Source organism: Giraffa tippelskirchi, chromosome 7 (genome assembly GCF_054371585.1).
Source record: "Giraffa tippelskirchi isolate mGirTip1 chromosome 7, T2T-mGirTip1v1.2.pri, whole genome shotgun sequence".
NCBI lineage: Eukaryota > Metazoa > Chordata > Mammalia > Artiodactyla > Giraffidae > Giraffa > Giraffa tippelskirchi.
Genome location: NC_137281.1, coordinates 6,909,310 through 6,930,841, shown reverse-complemented (window position 1 = coordinate 6,930,841; position 21,532 = coordinate 6,909,310). Strand labels below are relative to the sequence as shown.

The window sequence follows — 21,532 nt, the reverse complement described above, 5'->3', positions numbered from 1 at the left end:
TTGGCTTCGGTGCCAGCATGCAATATGGAGAAACGACTAGGCCTCTCGGAGCCAGCTTGATCGAGGGGGTAGAGCTCCTGGACATGCCCCCTTGTTTACTTCGTGGTCAGGAATGTAGTACTGCGCCTGCGCACTGGCCGCTCCGCCTCTAGCGTCTGTGGCAGGTGACGCAAAACCTCGTGGTTCAAGCTTAGCCACCCCAGTCTGAGAAATGGTTACACCCACTCCTGTTCTAGAACAGATAGGGACGCTACCACTGACTGGGCTTGCAGGGAGGGTCCAATCCGGATGTGATAGCACGCTGACCCGGAAAAGGAGGGGGCCGAGGCAGTGGGGTCTCGGCCGCGGCTATGGAGGGAGCTGGTTACAGAGTAAGTACCAGAGACGCATTCTTTCTCTTCTGTCGCTGCGAAACTTCCCCCTCCGGTGACCTGCTTCTTTCTCAGGCCTTGCAGGGATTCTGGGAGCCCAGCATATCCTTAACAAGCACACCATTCCCTTGATAAAAGCGCTGTCACCCCTTCCTTCCACTTCCTAGGGAGACCTATATCATTTAGCTCCGCCCCTTGGGCTGCTGAGGCGCTCTTCTGGGCCCCGCCCACTTTGGAATGCACTTTTGCCCTTCCCCGTCTTCCAGGGTCCCAGAGAAGCCTGGTTGGTATTCAGGCTTCACCTCGCCGACCCCCGTCCCCTACGTAAAGGTACCTCGGGGCCCCGCCCCCTGGTGAATAGCTCCTCCCCTGAGCCTGTTCCCATTGGCTCTCTGTGGGTCCCCGCCCCTTGGGCCCCGCCCCTTAATGGTACCTGTTTCCAGGTGGTGTTTGAGAAAGGAGGCGTGTATCTGCACACCAGTGCCAAGAAGCACCAAGACCCGGACTCCCTCATCGCCGGCGTCATCCGTGTTGTGGAGAAGGTGGGCCGGGAGAGAGCAGGGCTCGGGCAGGTCCAGAGCGGGATGGAGGGCGGCACCTGTGGGAGTACAGTGTGGACGTCAGCGATGGGATCTTAGGAAGGAGAGGTCGCTTTCTAAGGCTGAGAGTTGAGAACTGGGAAGAAGTTTGGGAATAGGGTTTGGGGAGTTTGGAGGGTAGCCTCTCCAACCCCTCTTTCCTGCCCACAGGACAATGATGTCCTCCTGCACTGGGCTCCTATAGAGGAGGCTGGAGATTCCTCCCAAATCTTCTTTTCCAAGAAGGTAGGCTTCCCTGGCTTCCCCTTCTCTGCTTGCTTTTTTCTAGGTCGGAGCAGTCTACAGCATTTGAAGGACTTGGGTAGAATTCCAGACCTACCGCTGGGGAGTGTATGAGCCTGGTTGGGACTTAAGTTCTCTCTGCCTGTCGGTTTCCTCTTCTCTGTGAAATGAGGCTGAAGAGGCCCATTTACAGAAAGAAAGCAGACACCACATTGTGGCCGTGGAGACAGCGCCTGCCTCCTCACCCCCTTTGCTTCTTGGGACAGCCCTGGCAGTGTGCAGGAGGACAACTCAGTCTGTGGATTCAGGTTCCAGGGGCTCTCAGCCCATAAGGATTTGAAGGAGCATGGAAAAAGGAAAAAGGGGGCCAGCAGGGTACCAGTCACATCTATCCTTCTCATCAGGAAAAGCAAGAGATTTCCCAGAAGCCTCTTGTATTGGTTAGGAGTTGCATTTGGCTGTTCGTAAATGAAACAGGAATACCAGTGATCTAGGCAAGATAGCAGTTCATTTCTCTTTTTGTACCAAGCCCAGAAGGCAGCAGTATAGGTTCATATGGTATCAGTGACTCATTCTTCCTTCCAGCTTTGCTTCATAATCCTCAGCACATGACATTTATCCTCAACATATCCAGCCCAAAAGGGCTGCTGGAGCTCCAGCCTTTTTAACTGTTTTTGTTCACTTTACATGTGTATCTCAGGTGGGCAAAAGAGCTCTACTCATCATGATTACTCAAGGAAGCATGCTGCTAGAGTAGCCACCATCCTAAAGGTCTCCATTCTTGGTGGGAGAAGGAAGTCTCTAGAAGTCTTGCCCTGGCAATTAAATGGTCCGTCTTGGAAGTGATATATCCAGCCCTTTGGCCAGAACTAGGTGCCTGTCTCCACTCAGCCAGTAGCGTTCAGTGAGCTATAATCCATCCTAATGTATGCCCGCGAGATGGACAGCTGCAAAGATTTGACAGCACTGCTAATTATTGCTGTTGTGTGTAAACACTGGCAAAAGTATAAAATTCTTCATGTCACAAAACGGCGGGCAGAAACTAACCAGAGGCTAGTTTGGCAGCTGTCTGTACTGTTCCTCGGCCTTCCCTTCATGGCACCCAGAGGCTCGCCTGAATAGGGTGTCCACTCCTGTTGGTGCCTTTTTATCAGAAATTTCCTGAGCTGGGTGACCCTGAGAGCAAGGGCGGTGCCCTCTTCCTGCCTCAGTTTCTTTTTGTTCAGCGGGGCTACCTCCCAGGGTGGCCTCAAGGCTCAGATCTGGAATCTCCGAATTCACAGTCCCTCAGTCTCTTTTCCTGTCTGCCCCTAAGGACACCAGTGGGGGTGACTCCTGCACCTCTGAGGAGGAACCGACCTTTGACCCTGGCTACGAACCCGACTGGGCTGTCGTCAGCACCGTGCGGCCATGGCCCCGCCACTCAGAGCCCCCGAGAGGTAGACTGAGTGGCGCCCGGGCTTGGGGGGCGGGGCGTGGGCAGGTGGAGGCGTGACTGACCCTCAGTGGTCACGGCTCCACGGGCTTTGCTGCCCCCGGTCAAGATGGCCACTCACACTGGCCTCTAGTTCCCGGAGAGTGGGTGGGGGTGCAGGGTGGTCTCCAGCCCACGGCCAGCATGGCCAGCGTCTCCGGGGTGTACGGCCTGGTCTACTACCCCGGGCTCCCTGATTGACTGTGGGCACCCCCATGTAAGTCCTGCCCCTGGAGTCTTCCAGGCTGTGGGTCAGTAGTTGCAGGGTGACAGGGTAATCCAGGCCACCTTGGAGTCACACGGGGCGCTGGGGGCACCAGAGGAGGTATCTAACCCCCGGGGGACGGGGAAGCCTTCCAGGAAGAGGTGTGGCCAGAGCCCGGCTCTGGGGGGTGCGTGAGCGGTTTCTCTCCCTGCAGAGAGGGCAGCCGGGGCAAGGCCAGAGGTGTTGGGTGTTGGGAAACCACAGCCTTTTGCTGTGGCTTGAGTGTGGGGTCAGGAGAGAAGAGAGGGTGGGAGGTGAGACAGACAGGGCGCAGGGGACAGACCTGAGGGGTTGAGGAGAGCCTGGGGAGATTTTGGAGCAGGCACGTGTCTCCCCCAGGCTCCCCTTGTTTTCCTCAGTTCCTTTCCTGGAGGGCCTGGGCTGACCGGGGTGGGGGCAGGGGGGCAGGGTGTGGGGAGGCCTCTCAGGAGATGCCTGAGCCCCTCCCGCTCCCCGTCCCCTCCAGGTGGGGAGCCCAGCTCCCCCCGGGGCTCCTGGGCCTTCTCGGTGAGTCTGGGGGAGCTCAGGTCCATCCGCCGTTCCAAGCCGGGCCTCAGCTGGGCCTACCTGGTGCTGGTCACGCAGGCCGGCGGCTCCCTGCCTGCCCTGCACTTCCACCGTGGGGGCACCCGCGCCCTGCTCCGTGTCCTCAGCCGCTACCTGCTCTTGGCCAGGTGAGCCTGGTCCTGGGCCCCATCCCTCCACAGCTGCAGCCTGACCCCTCAGAGCTGGGCAGGAAATACAACCCAGACTAATTTTTAGGGCAGAGAAAGAGAATAGAGGGGCGTGGCACATGTAACCCCGAGATAAAGGGTAGTTTGGCATCAGGCAGGACCTGGGCCCCAGGTCATAGAAAGAGTTGGTCTCCTTCCCCTCTGAGCTTGTATCACCTTCTGGGGGACCCAGGGGCAGAAAGCATCTCTAGCCCACACCCCAGCAGCTTCCGGGGGCTGTCCCTCCACGGCCTGTGCCCGATTTGGTCACCCTGGCCGGACAGTGAGAGGGCCTCGTTGGCCAGCCGTGGGCCCTGGGGCCGCCCCTGGGGTGCAGTCGTGGTCTCAGGCCTGGGATGGGGGTTCCCCATGGGCAGTCAGGACACTGCCTGGGGTCACCTACATGCCCTGCCCCCCGCAGCTCCCCGCAGGACTCCCGCCTCTACCTCGTGTTCCCCCACGACTCGTCAGCGCTCTCCAGCTCCTTCCACCACCTCCAGCTCTTCGACCAGGACAGCTCCAACGTGGTGTCTGTGAGTCCACAGCGCCAGGCCGGTGGGCGTGGGCAGCGCGGGGCGGACCATGCTGGCCGCTGGGCTGTGACCACCCCTCTGCCCCGTCCCCAGCGCTTCCTCCAGGACCCCTACTCCACCACCTTCAGCAGCTTCTCGCGTGTGACCAACTTCTTCCGGGGAGCCCTGCAGCCACACCTGGAGGGGGCCTCCCCTGACCTGGCCCCGGCCCCGGACGATGAGCCCGAGCCCGGCTTCGAGGTCATCTCCTGTGTGAGTATCGGGGTGGACACCGCTGCTCTCTTGGCCACCTTGGGCACAGGGCCGCGTATCCCCAGGCTCAGATCGTAACAGCACCTTCGTTGGGCTGCTTGATGGACTGTGTAGAAAGTGCTTGTAGCCTGTGCGCCCAGTGCCTGTTTTTAATGGGGGTGGTGGGGGGGCCTTCTCATGAGCCACAAAAGGAGATGCTCCCCGCCCTGCATGTTCTGTTTGTCCGTCCAGCTAAGAAAGGCTCTGAGATGCTTTGGAGGGGGCCGGGGGCAGTGCTGGGGACTGCCGGGTGGCTGAGGCCCTGGGCTCACCCGCCTCGCCTTATGTCCCCCAGGTGGAGCTGGGGCCACGGCCGGCTGTGGAGCGGGCACCTCCTGTCACAGAGGAGGAGTGGGCCAGCCATGTAGGCCCTGAGGGCCGCCTGCAGCGGGTCCCAGAGCTGAAAGCCCGCATCTTCTCAGGGGTGAGGATCCGGGGCGGGGCGGGGCGGGGCAGGGCAGTGGGCAGCCAAGAGGAGGCCCCTCTGAGCTGCCCTCCGCCTCTGCCCCCCAGGGTCTGAGCCCCAGCCTGCGGCGCGAGGCCTGGAAGTTCCTCTTGGGGTACCTGAGCTGGGAGGGCTCGACGGAGGAGCACAAGGCCCACGTGCGCAAGAAAACGTGAGTGAGAAGGCGCGGCCCCCGCCCTGCTGGGCTCAGCCCCTGACCGCCCCAGCCTCCCGAGTCCATTGGAGGTTTCTGATCAACCACATATCCCTTGATCAGAGGGATCAGGGACATCAGCCCACAGATAGGGGGATGGAGGCAGTGGGCCTGTGTCTGATGCCGTTTTCATCCCTGGGCCATGCCATATCACCAGTGTGCAGTGGGCTTCCTCCCCGCCATGGGGCCACCTCTCCTGGCTTATCTTATGCCTCTGCTGGGTGTCCTGGTCCCTACCCCTGGGGTTGTCTGTCCACTGGGGCTGACAGACTGTGAGCAAAAGCCCACAAGGGTGTCCTGTGTCCCAAGAGACACTACGGAGGGGCGCGGTGGTGAGCTGGGCTGAGCCCCACGGGGTGAGGCGGCAGGGGTGTCCTTATTGCTCCCCTCTCCTCTTCTCAGGGACGAGTACTTCCGCATGAAGCTGCAGTGGAAATCTGTGAGCCCCGAGCAGGAGCGGAGGAACTCACTGCTACACGGATACCGCAGCCTCATCGGTGGGTGGGGGCGGGGATGGGGGTGCCAGGCCAGAAATGAGGTCGTCTAGGGGTGAGGGGGAGCAAGATGGGGGGCAAGCAGGGGTGAGTGGCCAGGATGGCGAGGTGAGGCATGGGGGGTGCTCCAGGCTCCCTGGGTTCAAATCTGCCCTGTATTCACTGAGAGATCTCGGCAAGTGATGTGATCTCACCGGGCCTCCGTGTCCCCACCTGTCGCTGGTTTGGTGACTGTCTGCGGCTGGGAGGGCATGGCCAGCCTGTGAGTGTGAAGTGCAGCACCTTCCGTGGGAGGACCCAAATGGTCTCTGGAGGGCCCACACCTGCCCAGGCGTGCAGGCGGCCAGCAGGGACCGGACCCCGCCCCTTTCACACCTTCACTTTGTCCCGTGTCTCCGCAGAGCGGGACGTGAGCCGCACGGATAGGACCAACAAATTCTACGAGGGCCCCGAGAACCCAGGGCTGGGCCTGCTGAACGACATCCTCCTGACCTACTGCATGTATCACTTCGATCTCGGTGCGTTGCAGTCCGGAGAGGGCTGGGGGCCGGCCTTCCAGGGAGACGGGGTACGCTGCAAGCCTGGGCTGGGCCCTGACCCCGTGTCCCCCCAGGCTACGTCCAGGGCATGAGTGACCTTCTCTCCCCGATCCTCTACGTCACCCAGAACGAGGTGGACGCCTTCTGGTGTTTCTGCGGCTTCATGGAGCTCGTGGTGAGACTCAGGGTAGGGGCGGGAGGCAGCCCCCCTCATAGCGCCCAGGGGCTCTGGCTCCTCACGAGGCCCTCTGCTCACAGCACGGGAACTTCGAGGAGAGTCAGGAGACCATGAAGCGGCAGCTTGGGCAACTCCTGCTGCTCCTCAGGGTGCTGGACCCGCCGCTCTGCGACTTCCTGGGTACGTGTCTTGGTCGATGGGGCCGGGGATGATGGGGCTACAGATGACATCCAAACCTGTGGACGTGTGGATGTGGTCCAAACGAGAAACCACCACCCAGAACCCAGAAGTGATGTGTAAAAGCAGGACTGCAGTTTGGAGCAAAACCTCAATAAATGCATACGTGGGCACCCCCGCCCCTCCCGCCATGTCCCCGCTGCCCAGTGAGGTGGCTCCTTCGTGTCCCGTCAGTTACACTCTACAGATGAAGGACCTGGGCGTGGTTCCTGGAAACTCCCAGCTCCACCCAGCTCTTATCTCCACTCACCCCTGAGCCAGGGATTGGAAACTGGTTCTTTGGGCTTCTGGGGGGTGGGACTGCTGCATTTTTGGCTTTAAAATTTGTCTGCATTATTTGTTCAATGTAAAAAATGCAGGAAATTCGGGGAAAGGAAGTTGAAGTTGCTGTTGCTAGAACTGTGCTTTTGAACGCAGATGATGATAAACAAGCTAGTTGATCGGTGGACATTTCTTCACCGAAATTTAGGGTCATGCTGGGGAGGAGAGATGTAGCTGGTCTCACTTCACTGAAGAGAAAACTAAGGCTTAGAAAGCACATGTCACTTTCAGGGACACTTGGACGTTAGCTGCCTCTGTGTCATTTGGAAGTTTTCTAAACCTTCAGTTTTATCCACTACATGGGGTTCTGTTCAGTTTGATGTATAAGAGTAGATTTAGCCTGACCTGCTGGACATTTAGGTTGTTCGTAGTTTTTCACGATGATAAGTCTGTATTTGTGGATAATTTCTTTAAATTCCAAGAAATGATTTATATCTGTACGCCTTTGAAACATTTGTCCCCATCACTGCTTTCTGGAACGTTCTGCCAGCTTACGTTTTTGCTAGCAGTGTACACCAGGGCCCAGTTCCTCACACCCCTCCCCACCAGCTTTGGGTGTTGACCAGATTGTTACTCTTTCTTTGAGTGGACTGGTTTTACTGCCTCCCTCTCACATGAGAGTGGAGACCAGGGGTGGCTCCTCGCATCTGGAGCCTGGAAGGCAGGATGGGAAAGGTTCCTGCTGACCCGAGCAGCTGCCCCCACGTCCTTCCCAACCCCACCCTCCACCCGCACAAGCTCTCCCATCCGCTTGCTAGCCTGGTGCGGGTTCTTACCCAGTGTGACTTCTTGGAGTCCAGTCTGAACATTGGGTGCCCTGTGAATGAGAGCGGGATTGGGGTTGATAGCATTGCCCCTCCTGCCGCTGTCCCCCGCTCCAGACTCCCAGGACTCTGGTTCTCTCTGCTTCTGCTTCCGGTGGCTGCTCATCTGGTTCAAGAGGGAATTCCCCTTCCCGGATGTCCTCCGGCTGTGGGAGGTGCGCCAGCTGGGTTGAGCAGGGAGAACTGAGGCAGAGAGACTGGTGGGTGGGCGGGGAGGTTGGTGGGGGGTGGGCAGGGCCTGGGGCAGACCTGGGTGGGGCCTGGGGCGGAAGCTCTGCCCATGACACCTCTTTCGGGCACCACCAGGTGCTGTGGACAGGGCTCCCTGGCCCCAGCCTGCACCTGCTGGTGGCCTGCGCCATCCTGGACATGGAGCGGGACACCCTCATGCTTTCTGGTTTCGGCTCCAATGAGATCCTCAAGGTGAGACCCCTGCTCCCTCCCAGTCCCCTCCCCCAGAGGAACAGCAGCAGTGAGCTCTGTGGAGGCGGGCACCGCCCCTGTGCCACAGCCCCTTTGGGCGGTGGGTCCTCAGAATGGGATGTTGCAAGTGTGGTCAGCTAAGCTGTGAGCAAAGCGGCTGGGGGACGCCTCTGTGCCTCTCCTACCCTGTCTTAGCCCTGGCTCCCTCAGAGAGCGTGTGGCCCCTGCAGGAGTGGGACACCCGCCCCTCCTCCAGGGCATTAGTTGGGGGCGGGCCCTTCCCCTCCTTGTATGCTGTGCCTGGCAGCCTGAGAGCATGACCTCTCCTGATCCCCGGGCTCCGCTGTGAACCCTAAGAGGGCCAGCCCCTTCTGTCTTCACTCCACTTGTGTCCCCAGTAAGAGGCACAAGAGTAGGCGCTGGGGCGGTGGTGGTTGAGTGCTGGCTGGCAGGCAGGCCTGACCCACCCCCTCCCACAGCACATCAACGAGCTGACCATGAAGCTGAGCGTGGAGGACGTGCTGACGCGGGCCGAGGCCCTCTACCGGCAGCTGACCGCCTGCCGGGTGAGTCCCTGACCCCTCCCGATAGCCCCCCGCAACCTTCGGGAAACCTCTGACTTGACGCTCCCTACCCTCTACCCCCCAATCCTCCAGGAGCTACCCCACAACGTGCAGGAGGTCCTAGGCTTGGTGCCGCCCACAGAGCCCCAAAGCCCCTCGCCCCCTGCCTCCCCACTGCCGCTGTCGCCCACCCGGGCCCCACCGGCTCCGCTGCCCCCCGCGGACATGGCCACGGCCACGCAGCCCGACAGCAGCCTGGAGATCCTGCCTGAGGAGGACTACGAGGAAGGCGTCGACTCCTAACCATGCTGGGCAACCACAGCAGCCCCACAGGACTAGACACTTTATCCAGCTCCCGTCCCACAACCCGCCCCTGCCGGAGTCTGGGGACGCAGGAGCAGAGGGGCGGGGCCCTCCACCCACGCCTCCCTTCTCTCGTCTGATTTCTTGAAACTGACACTTTCCTGTCCAGGTGGCCTCGAGAGGGTGGAGGAGGAAGGCCACCACGCTGGTTTGGCCCTGGATGGGGAGGCAGGTGGTGGCGGTCCATGGTCTCCCCAGACCGCTCTGCAGAGTCGATGTCTGACCTCTGTGACCGTAATCTGGCCGATGAGGTGTAAGAGGCAGCCCCTTGGGGGTGGGTGAGTGGTGGGGGCTTGTGAAGGCAGGGCTCCCTTACCTGTCTTGAGTTTGGGGCTTTTGGAGGAGCGAGGATGGGGTACTGGTGTGCAGCTGCCACGTAGTAAATGAGCTGGGGTACATCCCGGACCTAACCCAATGGGAGGGCCTGCAGAGCTGCTCGCTCGGGCCTGCCTACCAGCTTCTTGTTATGAGAAAAATAAACTCGTGTTTCACCCACTGTCAGCTGGGCTTTTTGTTACTTGCATAAGGATCCATCGGTGTCGTTTATAACCATGATGAGCACTGTGATTACCACCATTTACCAATGGCGCAAAGCGGTGTCCATCCGGTACCTCCTACTACCCCAAGTGGAGCCCCACGGCGCAGGAAGGAGGAGGACCGCTTCCGGGGCTTCCGGACAGGCGCAGCGCCTTCTACAGCGAAGGTTCACGGTTCTCCTCCCTGCGAACTGGGGAAACGACTGAGCCAGGGAGGGGGCGGGACCACACGGCTGATTCCAAAAGTACTTTAATACTAGGTCTTCTTTGGGGTCGTGTGCGTGGCGGCTGCCGCATGTAAGGCTGGAGGGTGGGTGCCCTGCCCACTTTCGAAGGGGCACCGGTGGTGGTGGTGGGTGGGCGCCAGGTGGCCATGCCCCACACTCTCGATGATCCGGGGCTCCTTCTGGCTGCTGCTAGAGCCAGAGCGGGAGATCCGTCTGTTGATCAAGACCGCGGCCCGCAGCGCCGACTTGACGGCCGTCTCCACCCAACCGTGCGGGTAGGCCGTGTGCTCGCCGGCGAAGTAGATGCGGCCATAAGGCACCGACCAGTCGAACTCCCGCCCCTCGTCCTTGTCGGTTTGAAAGAGCGCCGGCGGCTGCACCACGAAGCCCCCCTGGCTGTGCGGGTCCTCAGCCCAGCGCTTGACGATACCGGTGCCGTCCCAGAGTCGGTATGCGATGGGCCCGTGCAGCGCCGCCACGTCGTCGAGCGCCAAGCGCAGCGATTCGGTCAGGCTCCGGCCGGCGAACGGGGCCGCCGCGTCCGACCACGTGTACGAGGCGAGCAGCAGCGCGCCGTCGCCCGGCGCGGGGTAAAAGATCACCCGCGACGGGCGGTCGGTGTTCGAGTGGCCGCCCTCGATGTGTTCGTCGTGCCAGAAGGGCCGGCGGAAGCTCAGGAACACCTTGGTGGCCGGCACGTAGTGCAGCCCACGCACCGCCTCCTGCAGCTTGCGCGTCAGCGGCGGCGTGAAGGTGAGGCGCTGCAGCGCCGGCCCGCTCACAGTCAGCAGCACCACGTCGGCCGTCATGGACTTCAGGCTCCGGGTCCGGGGCGAGGGCCTGATGTGCACTCTCACCTCGTGTGTGCCCTGCTTAATCGCCACGACGGGCGCGTGCAGCAGCACCGGCCCCGACAGCGAGCTTAGCAGCGCGCGCGGGAGCAGGTCCCAGCCTCCCACGATGCGGCTGTACCTGCGGGCGGGGCGCGAGCGTGACGGGCTCTCGGGCCCCGCCCCTCCCCAGCGGCCCCCATCCCGGGGTGCTCCCCGCTCCAGGTCTCACCTGCAGGTTCCCTGTAATTCCCCGCCCACTCGTCCACCGCCGCCCTCGCCCGTCCCCGACGTCCCTCGAGGCCGGGAGGCAGAGCGATGTGACCCGGACACGCCGTCTCGGCCCTCTGGACCACGCCCCTCTCCGGGAATCTTCCTTCCTCCAGAGGACCCGGGACGCGGGGAGAGTGCGGGCGGGACCTAGCGTGTCGCCCCGCCCCTTTGACCGGGCCCCGCCCCCTACGGCCCCGCCCCTCACCCCGACCCCTCCACGGGCCCCGCCGTCCCACCGGCCCCGCCCACTTGTGGCCGCCCGGATCCGCCGAGCCGTCTCACCGGAGCCGGTCGCTTAGGCAGCTGTGGGCCCGCAGGGCCTCGGCGAAGCTGAGATAGAAGAAGCCGTCCTTGGACATCACGTCTCCCAGGAGCCGCACGGCCGGCTGGCTCAGGTTCCCCTCCCCGAGGAGGTATTCCTGGGGACGGCGCGGCCCGGGTCAGGGCCCAGGCAGGCCAGACCGGCCGGCTCCGTCCCTACTCCCGGGGGTGACGGGGGGCCGCTACCCGCGGAGCCTCTCGGTTTAGTGTCGGTTCCCTGGACCCTGGCGATACGGTCCCCCCTCTTGTGACAGATGAGGGAAACCAAAGCCCAGAGAAGGGCGTGTCCAGCCTCGTCAGGAAAGGAGGTGGGGGCAAGCCCAAGCCCGGCATCCCCGGTTCCTGCCTTCTGACTCCCCCGGCGCCTAAGCCCCAGGAGCACCCTGCTTGTCCGACTCCCGCTCAGATAGCGACACAGAGGCTCCCACTCACCAGGAGCGTATGCCTTTCAAACTTCATCATTGCCTTCTTGCAGCCCAGTGTCCTGAGATCTTTGATGGCCTGTGGTGGGACAAGCAGACAGTGCTGAGCTGTGGGGACGGCTGCCCGTTTACTGCTCTCATTCAAGCTGCCAGGACGTTGCCCATGCTGTGCCCTCAACTCTGCCCTCCACTGCAACCCAGTGTCTCCCCCTAGGAGGTCTTTTCGAGTCATAGCGTCACACAGCCCCGGCTGGGTGTTACTCGGCCTGCCCATCCAGTTCCTGCGCCCCTCACAGGCAGGGATGGAGTCGGTCTCAGTCGGCTCTGTGTCCTTCTGGTGCCCAGTAATCATCTGTCATCTGGATCGCTGTGCATCCAGACAGAAGCCGATTCCCTCCTGCCGCATCCATCAGCCCTGACAGGGCTTGACTGCTCACGGGGAGTTATTCTTGGCACCTCCCCTGCCCCAGCCTTCCCATGGCTCCTCAACGCCTGCAGCCACGGAGTTCCAGCCCTCGGCCTGGCATTCAAGGCCGCTGCCAGGCCCTTGGTCACCATCCCTTAGGGCAGCTCCAGTCTACAGCGCAGTGTCCTGTGCCCAGACCACCCTCTGGTCCCCCTACCTCCGCGCCCCTGCTCCTGCTCCCCCATATCATCTCTGCTGGGCCCCTGAGTGGCCATCCTTCACCGCTCTGTTCCCATCCTGGAAGCCTCCTGCCCCCTCTGATTTCAGCCCTCTCCTTTCTCCACCTGGCTTCTCCTATGTGGCCAGGGAACTCCCCGAAAGAGGGGTCCCTTCACTCACATCACCCTTCCCCTCATGTTTTCCTGGACTCCCTAAACTGGGCAGTGCCAGGGCACAGAAAAGGCCTCCACTAAGTGCCCATCCTTGAGGTGGTCCAGGCCACTGAGAAGGCGATGGGAGATGGGGATCAGCAGTATTTAAGGGGAGCCCAAAGACGGAAGAGCCAGTGACGGGAGACCAGAAGGAATGGGAAAATGGCAGCCAAGTCAGGAGGCGGCATGTGGGCACGGGAGGACGGGGCAGGGGAACGGGGCTGCAGGCCTTGCGGACGTGCCTACCCTGTTGAGAGCCATCTGGTAGATTTCTTCGGGTGAGCGGCCCTTCTCCTTGGGGTTCAGCTTGTAGCCTAGCTTCTCGGGCATTTTTTCCACCACGTAGTTACGCAGCTTCACCTCGTTCACCTCTGTCCACGTGTTCTCGTCGTACTGGGTGAATTTGGTCAGGTTGAGGCCCAGGCTCTTGCAGAGCTCGTGGAGGATCCTGAGGGGGTGGAGGTGCCCATGAGGGTCGGGCGGGGGCGGGGACCCCTCTCCCCAGCGGGGCTTGGAGAAAGGAAGGGGGTGGGTGGGGCAGCTGGATATGGGGTTTGGGGATGGGCATGAGCCTGGGGCAGGGCTAGATTGGGGGTCTTCGGTGCCAGGGACCAGGGACTGAAATGGGGACAAGGCTGGAAGGCGGAGGGTTTGGGTTTGGAATGGGAGTTCAGGGCTCGCTTTCACTGGGGATGAAGTGGAATAGTGACTGAGTGGGCTGCATGGAGGTAGGAGCTGGGGGTGGGGAAAGGACCAGGGTCGGGGAGGACAGAGCTGGGGGTCTGGGAGGGCTGGACACGGTGGCCTGAACACTTCAGGGGTGCGGTGGTGGGGCTGGAGGCCGGAGGCCGGAGGCCGGAAAAGGACCGAGTTGGGGGCGGAGTCTAGGCCTGACTTGACCAGGGCGGCAAGTTTGGGGTCCGGGTTGAAGTCTGTGCTGGCATCAGAGCAGTGATGGAGCCGAGCATCCAGCTGAGTCTGGGCTCGGGGTGAGGGAGGCTGGGGTGGCCCCACATCTGCCTGGTTGCCAGGCCTGGCCTCACCTGTGCGAGCTGGGCATGCGCATGGCCCCCAGCTCCCCAATCCAGCCTGTCTTCCGGTCACGGTAGGTGAGGATGCGGCCCCCAATCCTGTTGTCTGCCTCCAGGATGGTGACCTGGGGAGAGGCAGCGAGCAGGTCCTTCAGCTCTTCCCACTGGCCCCCATCTCCACTCTGTGGCAGCCCCCCTGTGCCCCGTCTTCCATCCCCACAGCAGTACAGATGAAGGACCCTTTTTTATGGGGAGGTGAGGGGCTGGCGGGAGAACAGAAGGTCATGGTGAACATGTACAATGTGACGGTTGGTTTCCAGACTGCAGCAGGAAGGCCGCTGGGCAGATTTCAGAGGGACTTCCCGGCTCAGGGAGTGGGGAGATTCCTTGTGCAGACTGAAGCCATTGGCTCGGCCCATACTCATTCTTGGATTCAGTGAGGGGGACAGTGGTGTGACTTCCCCAGTCTGGACTTTCCCTCCTACTCCACCAACACAAATCCCCCCAGGAGCTGGGTGGAGGTTTCCAAGGACTTCTCTCCAGGATGAGAGCGGGGCAGGGAAAGTCAAAGGTCTCTCAGCACAGACACGCGCAATCCCTCTGGGTTTCACGTTACTACAGAGGGTTCCAGGCCCCCGACCCCCAGACCACAAGGAAGCAGAGCTCCCTCTCCCCTCCCCCCATCACCTCCACCCCTCAGTAGGGACGTGGCTGGGTCCCTCCACCCAGGACTCCCAGCTGCAGCAGGAAAGACTCTAGAATCACTTCTCACCTTGTGTCCAGCATCGCTGAGCACTTTGGCGGCCACCAACCCGGCCACGCCCGCACCAACCACAACCACCCTCTGGGGCTTCAAGGTCCGATTGAGGCCCAAGGTCACGACTTTGAGCAGCTGCTCGTAGTCAGGGTCGTGCATGCATTTCTCGAAGGGGTCATAGATGTGGGCGGTCTGCCAGTCCAGGGAGGCCGCCAGGCTGAGGAAGACGGGGACCAGGGCGAGGAGGCGCCAGGCTGGGGGCAAGAGGACAGGGTCAGTGGGCAGGTCGGCGGGTGTGCGGACGGGGTGATGGAGCAAAGCGGGTTCTACCCCCTCCCATTCCGACTTACCCAAGGGGTCCATGACTCTCGCGTCTGGGCTGGAGATGTGTCTGGGTCGGAGGGGAAGCAAGGCCACTGTGACAGGAGCCTGCGTCCCCCCAGCCTGGCCTGCTGGGGGCTGCCGGCTCCCGCCTCAGCCCTCGCCCCTAGGGCCCTGCTCTCTCTGGACGTGTGCGTCCCCTAATCCTGGGCTGGCCGGCTCCTGGCCTCTGCCCAGCGCTGCCCTCCTGTCCTGCCTCTGTTGCTCCTCTGTCCGCTCTGTCTCACCTCCTCCGGTCTCCTTGCTGCTCCCTCCTCGGCCTGGCTCACCCTGTCTCCCTGACCCCTGTCTAGGTCTGTGGGGCCCCGTCTCTCCACAGCCTCGCCACCTCGGCCTCCCCAGGCGCACCCCTCTCTCCTCTGGCCCCTCCGCTTGTCTGCTTGCCACCACGTCCCCCTCGCTGGCCTTAAACCCAGCGGCACCCCGCCCTCCCCTCCCTTTTGGGAAACCCAGCTGTGGGAAGTGAAACTCCTTTCCTGGGCGGCGGGTCAGATGCTCAGTCTAGTCGAGGCTGGAGTGGGTGGGGGCGGGGGGAGCACGTCAATCTGTTTTCTTCCTCTTGCCCCAAATAGTTCAGGGGCAGCTGGGAGGCTGCAAATACACGCTCGGGCGACTGTGCTGAGCGTGGGGCTGCCCCCCGCCCGCTTCGAGGCCCTGGTCCCCCTGAGCTGGCCCCTGTGCCTGCCCTCTGTTCTGCTTGCCTCCTTCTCAAGGCGGGGGCGGGGGGTACATTTCTGGCCTTGGGGCAGCATGCTCCCAGGCACAGCTGAGTCCTGTCCTGAGTCCTCCTGGGTGTCAGCCATCTTGGTGCCCTGGAGGGTCCTCGCTGGCTCCCCTCCCATCCCATGTGGCTGCTCTGAACCTCAGTTTCCCACTCAGTGAAAGGGGCACAGCAAGGGGACCCGTGGGCAGCAGGGCGAGCTCTGGGCGAGCCCGCCCGGGTCCTGAGCCCGGAACCTGCCAGCGGAGACTCGGGGAAGGCCTTCCCTTCTTTGTGGCTCGGGCCTGCATCTGTCAAGTGGGGGCCACTGCAGCACTGGTGGGAACAGGCAGTGAATCCAGGTTGGGGCCAGGAATATCCCCCGAGGGTCAGGACTAAAAGATGCTTCTTAGGAAATGCCAATGAATGCTGCCACAGGGGAGCCCAGGGGAATTCAGTGAGGACCCCTCAACCCTAGCCCTGCCCCAGGAGCCCTCCCTGCGCCTGCGCTGGGGACCACTGTGACGCCTCACTCAGGCCAGGGCATAGGGGGGGCACCTCAGAGAAACCACCCGGGCGCTTCTGTCTGCCCCTGCCTTTGGCCATTGCCACGTGCTGCTCACTTCTCCTGAGAGGTGAGCTGCAGGCAGGGAGAACAGGCTGACCTGCCTCCAAGGAACTCCCACCTGGCTCATGGCTTCAGGGGTTTAGCCGAGGGGACACACGGTGGGTCCCTTGAAGGGGTCAGGGGTGGAGAGGCGATTGTGGGGACTTCTCTTGGGGTTGGAGGAGAGAGCACTGGGCAGGGGGAGGAAAGCCAGGGGGTCCTTGCAGCTGATGGGAAAATCCAACCCGTAAATCAAAGAGGGATGTGGTCTGATGGAGGCAGGGGGGTGGGGAGTGCACAGAGGGAGTCAGAAGGCATCTGAAACGGGTGGGTGGGGAGGCGTGGCCAAGAAGGAAACGGAATCAGTGAGCTGGACAGAACCTCAGAGACACAGAAAGCCAAGGGCGAGTCAGCAGAGACTGGCGGCAAGAGGGACTCCCCTCTCTGAGATGGTCTGTGATCAGAGCTTTGCACTGGACAGAGGAGGAATCTGAGGCTCAGAGGGGACCAGGGAGCGCCCCAGGACCTGCCCAAGGCCCCAGAGCTGGCAGGCCTTCCCATCGCAGAGCCCGCCTGCTTCCTTCAGTGACGTGGAGGGTGGGAGCGGCACCTGGTCAGGCCCTCTGAGAGAGGGAACTGGCTTGTCCTGGTGGGGCGGGGGTGGGCATTTGCACCGGGGGCCCCCGTGGGGAATGGCAGAGCTGGGAGTCCGGCTCATCTCAGGTCCCCCTGCCCTGCCTAGAGGCCCCTCTGCTCTATGGCCAAACAGCAGAGCGATGGCCCCAGAGAGAAAGGAAGCGGCAGGAACACAGACCCAGAAAGGGTGGAGGCAGCAGGCCAAGGGGCTCCAGGGCGTGTCTGAGCAAGGGCTGGTGGGCCCCAGAGTGTTGGGGGGACCCTCCCAGGGTCCCTAGTCGACCCCCTGGGTTTCTCCTGTACCTGGTTTCTGTTCACATTCCCCAGCTCCGGGCTCGCCCCTGACTCACCCCCTGGACTCTATGCAGAGTGAGGGGCTCACTCAGGAGACGCCATGCCAGGAGTCAGGCAGGGAGGCAAGCGGGACTCCCGGAGGCTATTCAGGTAAGGCCTGCTTGGCCTCCTGGCTGCCGAGAAAATGACGGCGGTTGGACAGGGTGGGTGAGCTGCCCCCACGCTACAGTGGAGAAAGCTGGGCCCCAGACCGGCTCTGGCTAAGAAGGGGCAGAACCTGTGAGTGACCCGAGTGGTCCGCCTCCAGGCGGTGTTCTTAACCACTTGGTTATTAGCTCAGGTTCGTGGACTGGGGACGGGCGGCCGTTGGGACCATCTTTGTGGGGTGGTCCCGTGCACTGCAGGATGTGAGAGGAGCGCCACTGGTCTCTAGGTGCCAGTAGCACTTTGCCCCTCAAGACTTAACTCCCACCAATGTCTGCAGACATCGCCAACTGTTCCCAGGCTGGGGAGAAGCACTGGGCTAGGGTTTGGATGATGTTGGGTGAAACGCCCAAGAGCAGCCAGATATGGTCCAGGGAACACCTGGCAGGAGGAGAAGCCCTGGAAGGCTGGACAGCAGAGGTTACTTTGGAGTCAAGAGATTATGAGTCATTTGGGGATTGCTTGGGTAGAAACAGGACCTCCCAGAGTCATTCCTGATAATATCAAAGAGATTGGTGTTAGGGTTGATTTTGGGGTAAGAATTAGGGGCAGGAAAATGGGGGTTGGATTAGCTTGGATTTCCAAAACTTGTGAGCAGGAGACACAAGACACACAAGGCTTCCCACCAAATCCAGTACCGGTTGCTTCAGTTGATTTGGAGGTGCTTTTGGTGTTTCTAAAGAACAATGTCAGCCCTCTCAGATAAAAATTGTCTTTTGGGAGAAAGCCCTACCTTATTTGACTTGCTTCTGGAACCACAATGACACTTCCAAGGGGATTAGGTCACCTCCAGAGCAGCCAGAGACCTGGCTCTGGCCCTGCAGGGGCCTCCATGGCCCCTCAGGACAGCGGCTACAGAGATGGGCGAGGACAGGGCTAGACCCTTACATATGTTCTTTCCTCTGGGTCAGTTCAAAGACCCCGAGTTGTTCTTTAGTTGCTCAGTCGTGTCCAACTCTTTGAGACCACATGGACTACAGCCCGCCAAGCTCCTCTGTCCATGGGATTTCCCAGGCAAGAATACTGGAGTGGGTTGTCATTTTCTTCTCCAGGGGATCTTCCCAACCCAGGGGTTGAACTGCATCTTCTGCATTGGCAGGTGGGTTCTTTACCACTGAGCCCAGGGAAGCCCAAGACCCTGCATGGTCAGTATTAAAATTTCCACCGTGTCTCAGAGGAGGGCAGGGCCTACCCGGGGGATGCCAAGGGCCCCAGGAGGGAGTTAGGGGTCCCACCTGGATGGGGGTGGTGGCACAGAGAGTGGAGGGCAGACAGCCTTACCTGAGGCCCCTGATCTCTGGCCTGACCGGTAGACAGGAGCCCCTTCCCCTAGGGTGCCCCGCCCCTCCTTCCCTGGTTCCCAGAACCCCCGGGCTACCGTGGGGGTACTCACTGCATGGCTGGCTCTGGTGGGCTGTCTCAGCGCCCATGGCCTTTCTGGTTAGCCAGGGACAGCCGTCATTGTCGGGCGAGGGTGAAACTGGGGTGAGTGGCTCTGGCTTTGTCCTGTTTCCAGTTAGGCTGGAGATGCCAGGGTCCTGGTGTGGGGTCAGAGCAGGTGGTAGGCTGTGGAGCGTAGGCCCTCCTGTCCGGAAAGCTTTTTGTTATGAGAAATTTCAAATATAAATAAAAACAGACTAGGATGATGAAGCCAGGTGCCTTTATCACCTCTTAGTCCATCTTATTTCATTTACACTCTCTTCCCTCCCCCACTGGATTACTTTAAAACATTACTATCATTTCGGAGGTAAATGCTTGAGGGTGTTTCTGTAAGGCAGGGGTTGGCAAACTTTTTCTGTAAACATTTGAAGCTTTGAGGGCCACATGGTCTCTGCCTGGCCTACTCAACTCCATCCTTCCTCCTGCAGTCACATGCAAATGGATGGGTGTGGCTGGGTTTCAATAAAACTTTATTTACAGAAACAGGTGGGAACATAGTTTGCCAACCTCTGCTCTGAAAGATATAAGAACTATTTGTTTTTTACTACAATTCCAGTATCATTATCACATTTAAAAATGACATAAAATCAATGCTTATACTTCCCTGATTGACTCAAAACATGTTTGTGTTTTTTAAAACAACACACAGTTGGTTTGAATCAACATTCAAAGAGCCCACGCTGCATCTGAATGATGCTATCTTTGTCAGTAATTGATCACTTTCAGCTCAGTGGATTTGGAGTCTGTGTTCCTAGAACTGGGAGAGTTGGGGGATCTGATGAGACCCCATGGCCCCAGGCTTGGCCTGAGCCTGGCAGAGTAGCCCACCAGATCTGATCTCTGCCTCAAGGACATTTCTGGACATTATGGGGCTGAACCAGGATGGTGTCTGAGGTGAGGTGTGGGCAGTGCCCAGGTGAGGCATGAGTCCAAAGGGACCAGGGCTGAGGTGTGTGAGGGCTGTGGGACAGACAGGCGCAGGGGCAGCTTGGGACAGTTAGGTCTCGGTGATGTCCATGAGTGGACCTGACTTGTGAGGGTGAGGCAACTCGTTCCTGGGACGTTCTGCAGGGAGCTGCTGGTCTGAGGTAGATTTGGGCTTTTTTTGGCTGTGTTGTGCAGCAGAACTTCCCTGACTAGGGATTGAACCCGTGGCTCCTGCAGCGGAACCAGAGTATTAACCACTGGACCGCTGAGGAAGTCCCAGGAGGGCAGACTTTCAAAGCACCCAAGCGATTTCGAGGTTGACTGAAAACCTTGGGAGCAGTGGTGTGCCGGAGGCGGCTCACACCTTTTCACCAGAGCCATTTAATTTGCAGATCTCTTTGCGGTTTTGCTTTGTGAACCATTATGAAAAGATGAAAACATTTACAATGAATCTTGTTAAAGGCAAGGGTAAATCTCAAAACCCATCCCTCAAGTATTTGATTACCTTTTATTATTACATATATACTCTCCAGGTAAACTGGTTGTATCTACACAGTGTGCATCCGTTTCCCAAATTCGTGTTTGGCAATTTCATCCTGGTGGCTTGAAATCATCCACAGTGGGAGAATTTACACAGGGGAAATGGGCACGTGCTACCTCTGACCCTGGAGGGCCGACTGCTAAAACGCTGAGCAGCACACCACTGCTTGGGGATCATTTGTTTCAACCTCCCGCTGGAGATCAAGGCTGCTCTCCCTCGGGAAATGTTTCAAATTGACTTTTTGATGCCCAGCGGTGCCAGAGGAGGCAGGGGTGTTCTCCCAGGGAAGGGGATGGGCCGTAAGCTGTTTGAGGGCATCTTGGGAGGTGAAAAGTCATAACCATAAACCCCCAGTTGCTACTCTTCTCCCTAAATAGAGAGAAGAAATGCCGTAACCACTTACTGAGAAGAGAGATTCACCTTTTTAAAAGCCTCTGACTCCAAATTTAGTCACCACACTTGTCTTCATGTTAATGAATGAAGAGGAACTTAAAGAGCCATGTGTCTGCACTGACAGGGAAACGCATCTGTTTTCTTCCTGGAAAGGGAAACTGCAGTTACAATGAAGCCAGCATCACGGGGCGACATCGTCACAGCGGCTGGCCCTGTTGCAATCTTGGGGACCCCCTGGTCCCCCGGGACCGTTGGGGCCATTCTCCATGGTGCCTGGGTATTGGAACCACCCCTCCTGTGTGGCTGTTGTGCCAATTTATTACAACGATCTGCGTTCTTCAAAAGCCTTGTGCACAAGATCCCTTGGGGTGTGGGAGGAAAATACGAGGACTACAATCTTTTTAAAAAGATTTTTTGATATGAAGCAATTTTAAAGTTTTTGTTACCATGTTGCTTCTGTCCTACGTTTTGGTTTTTGGGCTGCAAGGTGTGTGGCATCTTAGCTCTCCTCAATGGACTGAATCCACACCCCCATATTGAAAGGCAAAGTCTTTCAATCTTTCAATCACTGGACGGCCAGGGAACTCTGATTAAAAGAGAAACTAAAAAATCTAAGAAATTAAGCTTCACTTATGTTTAATATGCAAAGTAATAGGTATATGCTATGCATTGGAAATGCAAGCTCAAGAAATTTGTTTTTCTAATGATGACTGTGTGGCCCCTGCCAGGGTGACCTCATGGGTGGGCAGAGAACCTCATGGGTGGTTCCATTTTTGAAACCCCAGTGCCAGACTGGGGTCTGGTGTGTAGCAGGTGCTCCAAAGATGGATGCTGAATGAATATACATGTAGGTAAAATACTACTTCCTACTTCCTAAGGGGACACAAGGGGGTGGGATACGGGTACCAGCTGGGCTCACGGCTCCCAGACTGCGCAGAGGGCCACTGTCGCAGGGGGTGGAGCCTTCGGAGAAGCAGCTGGGGTTGCTGGGGTCTCCCGCCTCTGGTTTGTTTCCCTCCCTCTTCCGTGGCTTCTGCTTGGATGGGACAGTGGTCTTTAGAAGTCCAAGATGGCCTGAGGAAATGACTCATGGTCATGCCTTTGGG

General features: G+C 59.7%; 2 protein-coding genes across 16 annotated transcripts in view; one reads left to right on the top strand and one right to left on the bottom strand.

Moving 5' to 3' along the window:
- Positions 1 to 308: 308 nt before the first annotated feature.
- Positions 309 to 9,570, top strand: TBC1D17 (TBC1 domain family member 17). Of its 2 annotated transcripts, XM_081514962.1 has the most exons (17): positions 309 to 371; positions 815 to 913; positions 1,121 to 1,195; positions 2,508 to 2,631; positions 3,398 to 3,605; positions 4,066 to 4,177; positions 4,271 to 4,429; positions 4,764 to 4,892; positions 4,982 to 5,085; positions 5,530 to 5,624; positions 6,023 to 6,139; positions 6,235 to 6,335; positions 6,419 to 6,518; positions 7,778 to 7,875; positions 8,027 to 8,143; positions 8,623 to 8,709; positions 8,800 to 9,570. In XM_081514962.1, exons 1-17 carry the CDS (start codon positions 351 to 353, stop codon positions 9,007 to 9,009), a joined length of 1,956 nt encoding a protein of 651 aa, XP_081371088.1. In that variant the 5' UTR covers positions 309 to 350; the 3' UTR covers positions 9,010 to 9,570. The 2 variants fall into 2 exon arrangements, with proteins under 2 accessions (XP_081371088.1, XP_081371089.1); XM_081514963.1 differs by lacking the exon at positions 815 to 913.
- A 269-nt stretch (positions 9,571 to 9,839) lies between these two features.
- IL4I1 (interleukin 4 induced 1) overlaps positions 9,840 to 21,532 on the bottom strand; it is a 34,507-nt gene continuing 22,814 nt past the window's right edge. For 3 of the 14 annotated variants that reach the window (XM_081514971.1, XM_081514970.1, XM_081514966.1), the window contains 9 exons: positions 20,454 to 20,571; positions 18,519 to 18,722; positions 14,654 to 14,694; positions 14,319 to 14,557; positions 13,559 to 13,671; positions 12,762 to 12,963; positions 11,689 to 11,757; positions 11,218 to 11,354; positions 9,840 to 10,804 (listed from right to left, as the gene is read on the bottom strand). In XM_081514971.1, the coding sequence (XP_081371097.1) occupies positions 9,862 to 10,804; positions 11,218 to 11,354; positions 11,689 to 11,757; positions 12,762 to 12,963; positions 13,559 to 13,671; positions 14,319 to 14,557; positions 14,654 to 14,694; positions 18,519 to 18,523 (1,749 nt within the window). In that variant the 5' untranslated portion in view covers positions 18,524 to 18,722; positions 20,454 to 20,571 and the 3' untranslated portion in view covers positions 9,840 to 9,861. Of the gene's footprint in view, positions 10,805 to 11,217; positions 11,355 to 11,688; positions 11,758 to 12,761; positions 12,964 to 13,558; positions 13,672 to 14,318; positions 14,558 to 14,653; positions 14,695 to 14,911; positions 15,099 to 18,518; positions 18,723 to 20,436; positions 20,572 to 21,532 lie in introns of those variants that run through there. The other 11 variants (XM_081514967.1, XM_081514968.1, XM_081514965.1 and 8 more) reach the window with 7 other exon arrangements.